This window comes from Peromyscus californicus, unplaced genomic scaffold, assembly GCF_007827085.1.
Source record: "Peromyscus californicus insignis strain IS unplaced genomic scaffold, ASM782708v3 Scaffold_4__1_contigs__length_199733344, whole genome shotgun sequence".
NCBI classification, from domain to species: Eukaryota; Metazoa; Chordata; class Mammalia; order Rodentia; family Cricetidae; genus Peromyscus; species Peromyscus californicus.
Window position 1 is genome coordinate 77,431,672 of NW_026294562.1, and position 13,675 is coordinate 77,445,346.

A 13,675-nucleotide genomic window follows, 5' to 3' on the forward strand; every position below is an offset into this window, starting at 1 on the left:
TAGGTTAAAGGACAACTTATAGGAGTCAGTTCTTGCCTACTGTGTTCCCCTAGATAAAACTCTGGTGATCAGGCCTGGTGGCAAGTGCCTTTTACCCTTAGCCATCTCACCAGCCATTGTTTTTAGACTTTTTGACATATAAGTGGTGATGCTTTAGTAATGTTCTTGTAATTAACCCTTAATGCACAGCTCTGGCTATTTTCTTGGAAAGAACTGGAGATCAGATTTTATTTGTGTGTTTGTTTGTTTGTTTATTATCTGAAACCTTGGTGTTTTCTTTGGCAACTTGTCCATTTTGTTTGTTTTGGGCTCTCAAGCTTCATGTCCTTTCTCACCTATTCCTTTGTCAACAGGTTGGTCAAAGTTACTCTGTATGGATCTCAGATAAAACTGTACAACATTGAAACAGCTGTGCCATCAGTGTTGAAACCTGACCTCATTGATGTGTAAGTAGAGTGTGATGACTGCCTTCTCAAGAGACGTTGACCCTACTTGCAGATGAACTGACTGTAGCGAACAGCAGTGCCTGCCACAGATAGAGGGACACTCTTGAACTCTCACCCTAGAAAGACAGATCAGTAGATGTATGTCTGGGGTGAATGTAATTGTTTGAACTAAAGAGACCAAGGATGAAGCTCTGTGGGGTAGACATTGCAAGAGGCAACAGTGTGGCCATGAAGTTAGGAACTAGTGAGCACCATGGTGAAGAGGAGGCTGAAAGGTACACAGGGATTCATGGAAGCTCCTGAACTGTGTGTCTCTTGCCCTGCAGGCAGGTTGTTCACTGACAGAGTTGATGGATTAAGACAAAAACTAACCATTTCATACAAGATGCTTTTATCGTGGGGGCAGGGTGCTCTTCCCCAGAAACTGAATATCTTCTAATTAACCTCAGTTGTAACGTTGGTTGTATCATCATGTTGAGGGCTCAGTCCCCAGGAGTGTCCCTTCTGCATCTCCTTTCCAGTGCCAACTGTTGTCCCCAGCTCTGCTTCTTGTGCTTCTGACTGATTGCTGGAAGTTGGGATGCCCACATTTCCTCCGAAAGTTTGATTAGTTTGCTGTAGTGGGTCTCCGAACTTGGCAGGACACATCTAGGTGTGTTATAAGAGATGAGTGCTGGATAAGATGAGCAGAGCAAGGTATTCGAGGGGTTCAGAGCCTTCCTGTCTTTTCTGGGCAGTCCACTCCAGAAACCTGCATGTGTTCTGTGATTCAGAGGTTCCCCAGCTCACCTGGTCCCCTCAGGGTTAGTATGGAGGCATGAGTGATTGGTTATATCATCAGGGAAACCTTTAGTCCCTTTACCTTCCCCAGAGGCTGGAGTGTAGCAGAGACCCCAACCCACCAAGCACATGGCTGGGTCCCCTGGCAATCTAGGGACTTTCCAGAAATTGTCTTGCTTAACATATGCTTAGTTGTGTTGGAAAAGATTGTTAAAAGTAACCAAAGACTTTGACTGTTCTGAAGATACTGGAGGAACTGAGGGCAAAAAACCAAATGTTTTCAAGCAAAAGTTGTCCTTATTGGGGGGACATTGTAAGGACTGTGGGAGCTCTGTAAGCCAGCAGCTAGTCCAAACCAAAATAGATGTTCTAAAGCAAGTGGAACACAGAAGGGCTTTCGAACATCTTCCTCCAGATTTTAAGTTTGGTAGGATGGCACAGGGCCCAAATGTCTGTGTATTAAATAAGAATGTCAGGTTACTTTGACGCTTGACTCAAGAAACTCAGATGAAGTATGATATTGGGGGAAATGCATGAGAGAATGACCTGGAAGGGATGGAATTTGGGGACTGTAAATAAGACCTTATCCCTGTTGCACTGCCCAAGAGGCTTGCTGTGGACTAGAGCAGAGGCTGGTAAATCCTGACCCATGGCACACACACATACACACACCTCCTCCAGCTGTAAAGTAGTGGTAAGAAGACCAAGCTGCAAGGGTTGAGAGACCTTTTTCCCTACCCTAGATCAGGTAACAGTTAATGCAATAGAACAAGTGTCCAGGCGTAAGCAGAAGAGTCTGACTTACACATAGAAACTTAAAAGAAGGTGTAGAGTGGGCCAGGGCAGAGCCATAGAAACGTGATGCTTAGCACCCGGTTACTTGAGAGTACCTTTTGTGTAAAGAATAAGGCAGAGGAAACTCATGCTTTTTCATACTTCCCTCTGGGGAACTTGACTATCAACTCTGGTTTTGCATTTTACAGACAGATAAACTGCTTTGTTTCAGCTTGGAGATAGGAAGTCTTTTAGCTGAGTCTTTTGGGGCCTAGGGCAGGAGTTGAGTACAGACCAGTGCCCACCTGCAGTTTCAACATGTTTCATTGGAATACAATAATCATACCCAGTCATTTACATAGTATTTGTGCCGCTTTCCACACCACAGCCACAGCTGACTAGGAGTGTGTGGGTGCAAGGCCTAAAATACACTTTGTTTTTTAATAGAAAATGTGCAGCCGGGTGGCAGTGGTGCACGCCTTTAATCCCAGCTTTTGGGAGGCAGAGGCAGGTGGATCTCTGTGAGTTTGACGCCAGCCTGATCTACAGAGCTGAGTTTCAGGACAGCCCCAGTCACAGAGAAACCCTGTCTCAAGAAAAACAAAACAAAAAAGAGCTGTTCTCTTCAGCTGCAAATTAAATCAATGCGGGGAAGAGAGTTATTTACTAGGATTTTCTATTTAAAACATGTTACTTTCCTCTTTGAAAACTAGAGAAAGCTGTGCACCAGCTCCCAAGCAAGATGCCAGTTGGCTCACTATCAGGATACCTTGCACAGGGTGTTTGTAGGCTTGAGAGCCCCCCCCCCCCTTTCTGCCTCCAGGAGCTCTGAGGGGTGGGGGTGGGTGCGCGCGCTATGTTAATTGGCATGCTCAGACTCCAATCACTGACCTTGCTCACTTGCTGTCCTTCTTAGTTTTGATACCTAGACCTTCAGTAAAAGATGGACTGCTCAGTGGATTCTGAGTATGAAAAATAAACTAGCTGCCTATTAAGAATTTCTAGTTTTTCCTACTTTGTGCTACTTAGTTCCTCTCTTTCTTAACAACTATTTGAAAAGTTACAGATTTTGAAAAATCTGTAGATATGGTTTAAAAGGGGAAAGGAAAAAAACCCCACAGAATAAAATACTCTAATTAGCCTGGAGTCATGAATTGGTTTGGGCATCTTTGCCTTTGTTTTTTAGGATTTCTTTCTGTGTCTTTGTACACTTAGGTACTTTTTGTTGTTGTTGTTGTTGAGTGAGTTGAAAATAAACTTTATATAGCATGTTACTTCACCTGTAAATCCTTTTAGGTATCTATCTCCTAAGGAACAAGGCCGTTCTCTAGAACTGTATTACCTTTGTCAGCACTTACAAAGTTATAAGCTAATATTTAGTGTACACACACACACACACACACACACACACACACACGCACGCACGCACGCACTAAAGGTTTAATCATGATTCAACTTTAAATCTGTCTCCCATAATCTAGAATAGCCCCTAGTTAAATAAGAAAGGAAGAGACAGACAGACACTTTGGAGCCCCAGACCTTGAGTTTACTGTTTAAAGAATATCCTACAGACCAGAGTTGGCAAATTTCTCTTCACTGTTTAAGCTCTTATTCTGTGTTTGCACCAAGGTAGCTGCATCCTGTGATGTCTTTCCTCTTGTGTCATGTCAGTGACATGTGGGGCATTGTTGATGCTGTTTGAGTGTGAAGTGATGTCTGTCTTTAGAAGCTGTGGCACTTACGCTGCTCCTCACACTTATGCTTTGCTGTCTAACAACGTAATTTCTCCACTAAAAGGAACCAGAACTCCTTTGAGAAAATGTATTGTTTTGGGACAGGATGATGCTGGGGAGTGATGTAGAATCAGTGAATAAGGAAGTGGTTCCCGAATGTGTCTGGAATATGCAAGAACACACAGGAGCTGGCTTGAAGGGAGTGTTCCTGGTTAGACTTGATCAGCAATTAAAAAGGACAATGTTTATACTATTTGGAGTAAAAATAATCCATTTGACCATACCCTTTTTTTTTTTTTTTTAAAGAATCATCTGTTTAACAGTGACCAAGAAAGGGTCTTAATGGTGCCCACACCATGGGGAACTATATATGTAGGTCATATCAGAATATTCACTCAGGTTGCTTAGTGGTGACTGCAGAAAAGGAGAAGTTGTATATAGCTGTGTGGTCAGTGTTTTGAACTAGACTGCTGCTGCCTTGTCTCTGTTGTTTATCATCTTACTGAGTTGTGAGCTTTTAGGATTTTCTATTTTCTGACTGACCTGGAACTAGCTATACAGACCATGCTGTCCTTGAACTCAGAAATAAGCTGGCTGCTTCCTCCAAGAGCTAAGATTAAAGATATGCATCACTGTGCCCGACATGTTTTGGGGTTTTTGTTTGGTCACTCACTTTTAGTTGTGTTTTTAAACAGGGTTTCACTTTGTAGTTCAGGCTGATTTGGAACCTAGAGTGTTTATTCTCACCCCAGCCTTGAGTGCAGGGGGTCACAACTTTAAGTGTATTTTGCTAATGTGTGATCCAGTGCAGCCTTTGCAGAAGTCCAGGCAGAACTCTGAACACTCCAGGCAGATGGGTACTGTGAGGGAGACGTTCTAGAATCTTCTGTCAGAGCTGTATAATACCCATTACTCATCTAGACTGTAGTCTGCAGCTAAGACTGTAAAGTTTTTACTATTTTTTTTTGTTTTTGCTTTTGCTTTTTTTTCAAGACAGGGTTTCTCTGTGTAGTTTTGGTGCCTGTCCTGGATCTCGTTCTGTAGACGAGGCTGGCCCCATCAAACTCACAAAGATCTGCCTGACTCTGCCTCCCGAGTGCTGGGATTAAAGGCGTGCGCCGCCGCCGCCGCCGCCGCCGCCGCCGCCGCCGCCGCCGCCGCCGCCGCCGCCGCCGCCACCACCACCCAGTTAGTTTTTTACTATTTTTTAAGTTAGCATGTCTCCCCTTACGTTTGTCATCTTCTTAAATAAACTTGAGTGTCACAGAAAGATTAAGATCTGGTAGGTATTTAGGAACTGCCCTGTGTATTCTCAACAGTGGTGGTCATATACAGGTGGTTGATTTCTACACTGTCACCATGTCCTGGAATGCCCTGCACAGTGGATGGGGTGCTTGTCTTCTTCCCTACGGAAACAACTTCATGCCACTGTGTTCACGTGGCCCTCAGATCACTGATTCTTTCCTTTCTGCAGGCATGCCCAGTCACTTGCTGCTCTCCAGGCCTACTCCCATTGGTTGGCACAGTATTGCAGTGAAGCCCATCGACAGAACACACAGCAGTTTGTGACACTCATCTCTACCACCATGGATGCGATCACACCTCTCATCAGCACCAAGGTCTTGAGACAGAAAATGCCGTACCTGTTTGTTCTTTCCTTAGTCCTGTTTACCATAAAACCAAAACAATGTCCAGACTTTGGGTGATAACAGCTGTGTTTCATGTTCCTTAAAAATTTTGTTTTATTACATTTATTTATTTGTGTGTGCACAGGCGTGCACAAATGCCACAGCATGCCTGTGGAGATCGGAGAGCACTTGATAGAAACTGGTTCTCTTTTTTCGCTCTGCTAGGCCCTGGTTTGTGGTGGCAAGGACCTTTCCCCTGAACCACCTTGCCAGTCCTTATGTCCCTTTTCAGTTGTAGTCTACACATGTTCAGGTGTGACTTGGGTTTTGCTTATGGTGAAAGTACCTGCTCTGTTTTGTTAACTAAAAAGTTTTGTTGTTGTTTGATTTCATTCCTTGAAGCAACATTGTTCTCGGGATGAACATGGTCAGGACTGGTGGCAATCCTTCTAGACATGCTTCTGTGTTTTTACAGAGAGTTTGTAGATAGCTAGAGGTACTGCTGTTTATTCCTAGCAGAGAGCAACTTGAGTTTTCATACTGCCCAGTGCTGTTTCCTTATGAGGATGAGTTTTAACTTTCTCATGGACAGAAGGATGCTTCCTTTATGTCTACTCTTCTACAAATGCTAGACGGCCTATAGTGGGGTTCCAGAAGAGAACTTGCTAAGGAAAGGTTATAGCTATATAAGATGGACACAGTCTAGTAAGTCCTTGCCCAAGAAGACTGTTAACTTGCATGAGGTATATTCAGCGTTCAGGTGTTCTTACTGTCTTTGCACATCCAGACATTCTGTTCTAATGGAGCTATGTTGACTTCCGTAAACCTGCTGTGTGTAATGATAAATTTCTAAAAAGTTTTGATGCTCATCAGGAGTATGTTCCATAATTGACCTAGCTCTTGCTCCACTTTTAGGTTGATTCTTTTGCAGGTAAAATTGGGCTGGGAATTTAGCTCAATTAGTAGGGTGCTTGCCCCATGTGAATGGAGCCCTGGGTTCAGGCCCTAGCACTGCTTGAAAATGTGTGGTGGTGGTACATGCCTTTAATCCCAGCATTCAGGAATAGAAGTAGGATCAGAAGTTCAAGGTCATCTTGGCTATATAGCAAGTTCAAAGCCAGTCTGGGCTACATGAGACCCTGTCTTTAATAAATACTTCTGAAATACATAGATTCAAGAATATGTTTATCCTGTTATGTAATTTCCTTAGAATAAGTAGAGAGTATGGTGTTACAGGTTAGAAATATTTTGTGATTCTAGGAAATTACCATGATACCTCCTTCCTAAATTATTCTGCAGACCTTGACTCTTGGTGTGGTGTTTCACCATCCTACTCATTTTGGCCCTTACTCGGAAGCTTTCTTGGGTGCAGGCATGGCTCATCAGTAGAGTGTGCTTAACACAGTCAAGGCTGAGGCCAGTTTCTAACCACTCCTTTCCAATAACTTTTCTTTTATGGATTTGAAGCTGCCAGTGATTTGAACCAAGTTTTTTAGGCATGATGAGGTAAAAGAAATAGGAGAGACTAGGAGATTGATAAGATAAAATGCAGGAAGCAAGGGCTGAGTGAGACTTTGGCTTCCGGGGAGCCAGAGCAGGGAATTGAAGAATACTATGTTTGAAGGGAAGACTTGGACAGCATGCCAGTAAGGACACCGTGTGGTTTAATGGATGTGTATGAGTTGAGGAGTGACTGGGAAGAAGGAACAAGAAGTGATGGTGATTGAGGGCAGGAGCTATAGATGTGGGATAGAAGACGGTAGTCTTGTTGGGAGTCATCAGTGGAAACGTGACAGACTCCCTCAGTGAATGGTACAGTTTGGCAGTCATTAGCTGCTGCTGCCTCAGGAAAGTTTCTCCAATACCAGTCTCCACAGAAGATACAGTAAGCCAACAACATGTCACATGTCTCTGTTCTAGGTCCAAGACAAGCTGCTGCTGTCTGCATGCCACCTACTGGTCTCAGTAGCCACCACTGTGCGGCCGGTTTTTCTCATCAGCATCCCTGCGGTGCAGAAGGTGTTCAACAGCATCATCGATGCCTCTGCCCAGCGCCTGGCAGACAAGGTAGGACGTTCTCCCCGGGGAATCCCGGAGCTCTGTGGCTGAGACCTGGGGAAGCTGAGGCAAAAGAGGCTGCTTCTGCTTTTACATTCAAGTTGAAAGCCATGGGTAACACTAACACAACCCACTGTCCCCCACTCACAGCCAGAATCCTGACTGAGATGGGAAAGCTCTTCCCCGTCCATGCACAGAGCCATCATTTGCCTCCAGTGAGAGTCCCCGTGTTCTCGTTGGTTCAGGCCAGTCGGGTTGACATTCTCACACACTTTCATTCTGGGTTTGAGACAACCCGGGAGGCTAAGACTAGTTAGGAATAGGAAGTTGGTGAGGTGGGTGAATTTACAGGCAGGTTCTTCAGAGACCTGAATGTTGTGAGCACGTGATGGCAAGAGAGTGTCCTTGTGAGCCTGTTCTTAGTGGTTTCTTCGGGGTCAGAAGGCAATATCAAAGGCCACACTAGACTCTGTCCAATGAGATTTCTCTCTCTGTGAGGCTTCGGATGCCAGATTGAGCAGGGTGAATACTAGCTATGCTCATTGAGGCTGACCCTGTATCTTGAGACCCAGACTTGGGGATACTTCTGTGTTTCTTTTTCCTTCCTGAGTGCCTTAAAGTTAGAGGATGGCCAGGCTATGAGAAAGACACCTAGGGGCTGGAGAGATGGCTCAGAGGTTAAGAGCACTGGCTGCTCTTCCAGAGGTCCTGAGTTCAATTCCCAGCAACCACATGGTGGCTCACAACCATCTGTAATGAGATCTGGTGCCCTCTTCTGGACTGCAGTCATACATGCTGTATACATAATAAATAAATAAATAAATCTTTTAAAAAAAAAAGACACCTAGGACCTGAGGCAGAGTCGATCTTGACTACCAGCTTTTGCTTGCCCTTTGACCTCTGATGAATGCCTTTGGGTTCCTTCCAGGCACAGGTTTTGGTTTGCCGTGCACTCTCTAACACCTTGCTCCTTCCATGGCCAAATCTTCCTGAGAGTGAGCAGCAGTGGCCCCTGCGCTCTATCAATCATGCCAGCCTCATCTCTGCACTCTCTCGGGACTACCACAGCCTGAAGCCCAGTGCTGCCGCCCCCCAGAGCAAAGTACCGCTGGATGATAGTAAGTAGCTCCTCAGGTGACTTTGTTTGCTTATAGTGCCGTGACTACTCTGTGGGAAAACTATCACATCTGTGGACATATTTCCTCCTGTTAGCTTATTGTTGGACACCTCAAGAAGACATCTGTGGACGACACTGCCAGTGGTGCTGTCCATCCACAAGCCTGAGGCTGACTGTGAACCCATTTCAGATACCTGTGTGTCTGAACAGAGCAGTTCCCCTCTTCTCAGGAGAGTGTGCTTCAGAACTGTCTGCTGAGTGGCTTTAAGCTTTTCCAAATAGAAACATTTCAGAGAGTTTGGAAGAACATGTGTCTTCATAAGTAATACTGAGGTGTGATTATTTACATCAATGAGAAAAAAAATGAAGCAATTCTAGTTCATATAAAAAGGATCAAATTTTTCTTTGAAAATAGCAAATATCAAAATATTTTAAAAATAAAATACATTTACAGTAAGAATAATGAAACATGGACTGGGCGTTGATGGCGCACGCCTTTAATCTCAGCGCTCGGGAGGCAGAGGCAGGCACATCTCTGTGAGTTCGAGGCCAGCCTGGGCTAGAGAGTGAGTTCCAGGAAAGGTGCAAAGCTATATAGAGAAACACTATTATAGACTAGAATTGTCTGGTCAGGACTAGAAACACTATATTATGACTAGAATAATGTCAGCAGGGATGCTTTGTGAAATATTGCAAATGGTACTAAAGAGTGTTCTTTTTGTTAGTTTGCTTGAGATAGGTCTTATTGTTTACCCCAGGCTGACTTGGAATTCAGATAGTCCATGCTGAGCCGGAACTTAGGATCTTCTGGCTCTGCCTCCCGAGCGAGCACTGTTAATACAGATGTGCTTCACAGTAACCTGCTTTAACCACCATTTTTCTTTCTTTTTTTGAGACGGCTTTTCTAGAGCTCAACACATAGACTAGGTTAGCTGACCAGTGAGCACCAAGTACCAGCCTGTCTCGAGACCTCATCACTGGGGCATGTGTGTGCCTCCGTGCTCAGCTTTTAACTGTGGGTTCTGGGATAGAACTCAGGGTCTCATGCTTATGTAGCAATGGCACATACCCCCAGCTCTCTAAGTGCTCTCTTTAAAAGGAATTGTGTTTTTTTCTTTAAACCATTTTGTGTATGTGATGAGTGCGTGTGATGTGTGAGTGTGGTGTGTGTGCTCAAGTTGCACACTTGTAGAGACAGGAGGCATTGAGTGCCCTGTTACTATGTCTTATTCCTTTAAGTCAAGCTCTGAACCGGAGGTCATATGTTTTCAGACAGACTAGAGGCCAGTAAGCCCCAGTGGTCCCGTCTCCATCCCCTTCAGTGCAGGGTCACAGCTGCGTGTGCAACCATGCCCAGCAAGTTATGTAGCTGTGGGGATCCAAGCTCTTCTACTCACTGGGCCATCTTTCCAGCCCCCAAAAGATTGTTTTTATAACTTGAATATTAACATACTCTATATTAAAAATTGAAATAGAATAACTTAAGGAAAAGGGAACTCCTACGTCTTAGCTATGTCCGTATCATGGAAAACAGTTGTTTTAGCTTTATGCTTGTATCCATATTTTTACTGTGTAGAATTCTTAAGTGACACATATAGATGGAGTAGTTGGTATCTTGGGAATGTACTGTATATGAGGCTCTTGCCTTAGTTTTATATCTGGTATCAAACCTGGCTTTTCCAGTGTCAGTTTCTGAAGTCTGGTGCTTGTTTTATCCTGAAGCATTACTCAGAAAGAAAGCAGTTTTTAAATTCTCATTTTAGCTTCATGATGGAGAGGACATCTGTTAACCTGACTTTATCTGATGTAGTGGTTTGCCAAAGGAAGAAGTTAAGCCTTGCTCCTGCTGAATGTTGAGCACACATCATGCTCAGGACTGGAAGGACTGAAGGCCACAGACTGGTGAATTTCACTCCAGTGTGAGCTCTCAGTAGGAGGGCAGGTGGAGGGTTTGCACACGTTCCTGACCAGAACAAGCTGTATGGCCAGGACTTAACTTCAGAGCAGATAAGGGGGTGTGAGGCTGTTAGCTGGTATGGTTTCTGGCATAAGCACTGGCCTTAAAACCTGGTGTATATGGTTTCTTTGGCTTCTTCCTCTTCTCTGGAGCCTTCAAACATATTCCGCTGCCTTCATTCTTAAAGTGAGATTAATGTTTAGAAAAGGGTTCCCTTTCCTTTCTCAACTTTTTATTTTGAAAACTTTAAATTTTCAGAGTAGTTGAAATAAGAATCGTGCTCTGTGAGTTTGCAGTCAGCCTGGTCTACATAGTGAGTTGCAGGTCAACCAGGGCTCCATAGAGAGACCCTATATAAAGAACCAAAGCCCAACAAGACCCCAAGAGTAAGAACTGTGTATAGTATTAGACACTCCAGGGAAGGAAAGAAAAGAGCAGTTGTGTATTGGTGAAATTATAAAGGCCACTCCACGTAGTTAAAAGAAGATTTATTTAATGGCGTAACTTACAAGTTAAGGGATAGGTAGGTCGCGGGGTCTGGGGAAGGTGTATCGCAGTCCAGCAGTGTTCTCTGGAGCTCTGCTTGACCCACCTTCACCGTCCAAGGTCCAGGAACTGAGCGAGTGCACCGCCCATCCAGATCTCAGGTCTCCAGGGGCCTCCCTTGGCCCCGCCTTGTAGGCGTGACAGTTGCCGAAGTCTCAATGGGGGTTGGAACTTCCAGATCAAAGCTGGAATGGCTACCCACTACATCTCCCCCTTTTTGTCTAAATAAGAAGGTTCTAACCTAATACAAGACTATATACAAAGGAATGGTTATCAAATATTGTCCAGGAATAATGAGGGATAATGACCTAGATAAGATGGAACTACAACTAATGCAAGCAATATCAAGCAAGAAACACATACTAAAATCCAGAGAAGTATAGAGCATAGGTAAATGGCATGTTACAAAGATCATTCCAAAAGGTGTCCTATCCTAAAGAACCTGAATCTAATACTTAATATGTTCTATCTACTAAGTTGTAACTATAACTACTAGTCTTCAATCCCATCAAAGACCTGAGAAGGAATATAATGGTACCTGAGAAATGGTAGATGGATGCAAGCAACTTTCAGGAATCTTGCAAGAGTAGACCGAGACAGCTGGCAGCCTGGACAGTCACCTAATGTTTCTCAGCATTGTTGGTGCATTCAAATTGGCTACAGGCCTAAAGTATCTGACAGACCATTTTCAGAAGCAGGAATTCTGAAAGACCATCTTACCCTGTCTTGCCAGAGTACAGTGGTCGCTTTCCTTGTGTCCCGCTTGTCCAGAAAGGACAGCATTGCATTTGTACTGTCAGCCGTCGAGGCAAGGGCAGTTCTTTGCCCAGTAGGCCATTTTGTGCCAAGAAGACAAACTTCCAAATGGAAATGTCTTAGAAGCCCAACATTCTCTGGGGATCAAATTGGTGCAGCCAGGAGCAATTGTGTCTCACGTCAACAGAATTCTAAGTTATTTAAATGCCATTTTCTCTAGGTCTATGAAGTGTTTGAAGATTACCTGTCTATCTGATCTATGTATCTGTAAATCTGGATAACCTAACTAACGTAACTATAGAGATGACAAACATAGGTGACTATAAATCTATAAGTCTTATCTACCGAAATAACCTAAGGACTAAGGCTTCACGTAAACAAGGTAAACAGTCTATAAGCAAGTGTATGGTAAAGAACGATGACTTCAAAATTGTGACAATACACAAGATGTTATAACAGAGGTAGGAGTATATAGTGCGATTGCAATATGACAATAGTCTTAAATATATATCGATATTTATAACAGAGGTAGGAGTATGTAGTGTGATATGCAATATGACAATAATCTTAAATATATATCAATATACCGAATATCCTAAACAGAAGTAGAACATACATAAAGGATGACTGATATAAATTTACATTTGTATCAATATACAAATATTTCAAATAAGAGTAGAAATATATGTACATTATAACAAATATAGTTCTGTATTTGTATCAATATACAAATTATCTTAAACAGGAATATAAAAATAGTTTACATTTGTATCAACATATAAGAATCCATAACAGTGCAAATTACAGTGCAAATTATTTAAGGCTGCTATTTTACTAAATTTGTTTACTAGTATACACAATAATCTACCATAATAACTTATACCTATCCATTCCATTTCTTCTTTTCCCTTTTCTCTCTCTCTTTTTTTTTTTTAAGAATACTGAGTTTAATATTTTCTTCCACCCCCAACCCTATAACCATCATCCATAACCCTGAGAATTATGAAACCTAAGGGAGAAGGGGCGTCGTTTTCTTAGAATTGCTTCCTGCTGTTTAGGAGGTGATGTTATCTCTGTTGGGTACTGTGAGAAAGCTCAGATAGTTAAATCTCAGTTAGACTAACTGTAGGTTCTGCAGCAAGTCTTAGAGTAATGGATAAGATTGTCTGAAATTCTGGTAAGAAGTGTAGTATGATGATGATTACCATGGCATCATTCTGGATTGGGTAGAGTTGTTGTTGGGGCCCCATCTTCCTTCTGGAGACTTCTGAGATTGCTATTAGAAAAACTTATTTGTTATCAAAATGGAAGATTTGGATTTAAAGAGGACATAGCATGTAAGAAAGGATTCTGAGAAATCAAGAGTAAGCATGGAGAGAATTAGAATCTAGAAGACAATGGTCCCTTTTTATTGGTTTCCTTCTGTCCCACACTAGAGGGCTCTTCTGATATGGGACTGAAGAATCTCTCAGACTTTTCTTTTAGCAATGTGCTTGGGTTTAGGGAAGGAGTGAGCCAATTCCATCTCCAAAGCCAGCTTGGCTTATAATTGAATTGGAACCACAACTTTTCTAGATTGATAGAGAGATAGATGTTAGACAGTGAGATTTTACCGTGTGTAGATTGGTACCAATAGATTCTTTCTTTCTGCTGTAAACATCCGGATATCCAAGGCCTTATGATTTTTGGAAGATGGGTATTTCCATTATCCTGGAAAGACAAAAACAGAAGCCTACCCCAACCTTTGATTGTTAAATTTTTCTTACAACTTGTAGAGATATCACATTGGTGGATGATCTTTTATTTCTCATCAAGGGGTTTTTCCTGTTTGAATCGAATTTTTATTAATTTTGTTGGTATCCATAGCTTTTCTTCTCCTG

At 42.9% G+C, this 13,675-nt stretch overlaps 1 protein-coding gene across 2 annotated transcripts in view; it reads left to right on the forward strand.

Moving 5' to 3' along the window:
* Xpo6 (exportin 6) overlaps window positions 1–13,675 on the forward strand; it is a 125,428-nt gene that overhangs the window by 94,965 nt on the left and 16,788 nt on the right. For both annotated transcript variants that reach the window (XM_052714401.1, XM_052714402.1), the window contains 4 exons: window positions 354–446; window positions 5,208–5,352; window positions 7,282–7,428; window positions 8,348–8,537. In XM_052714401.1, coding sequence (XP_052570361.1) covers window positions 354–446; window positions 5,208–5,352; window positions 7,282–7,428; window positions 8,348–8,537 — 575 coding nt within the window. The remainder of the gene's footprint in view (window positions 1–353; window positions 447–5,207; window positions 5,353–7,281; window positions 7,429–8,347; window positions 8,538–13,675) is intronic.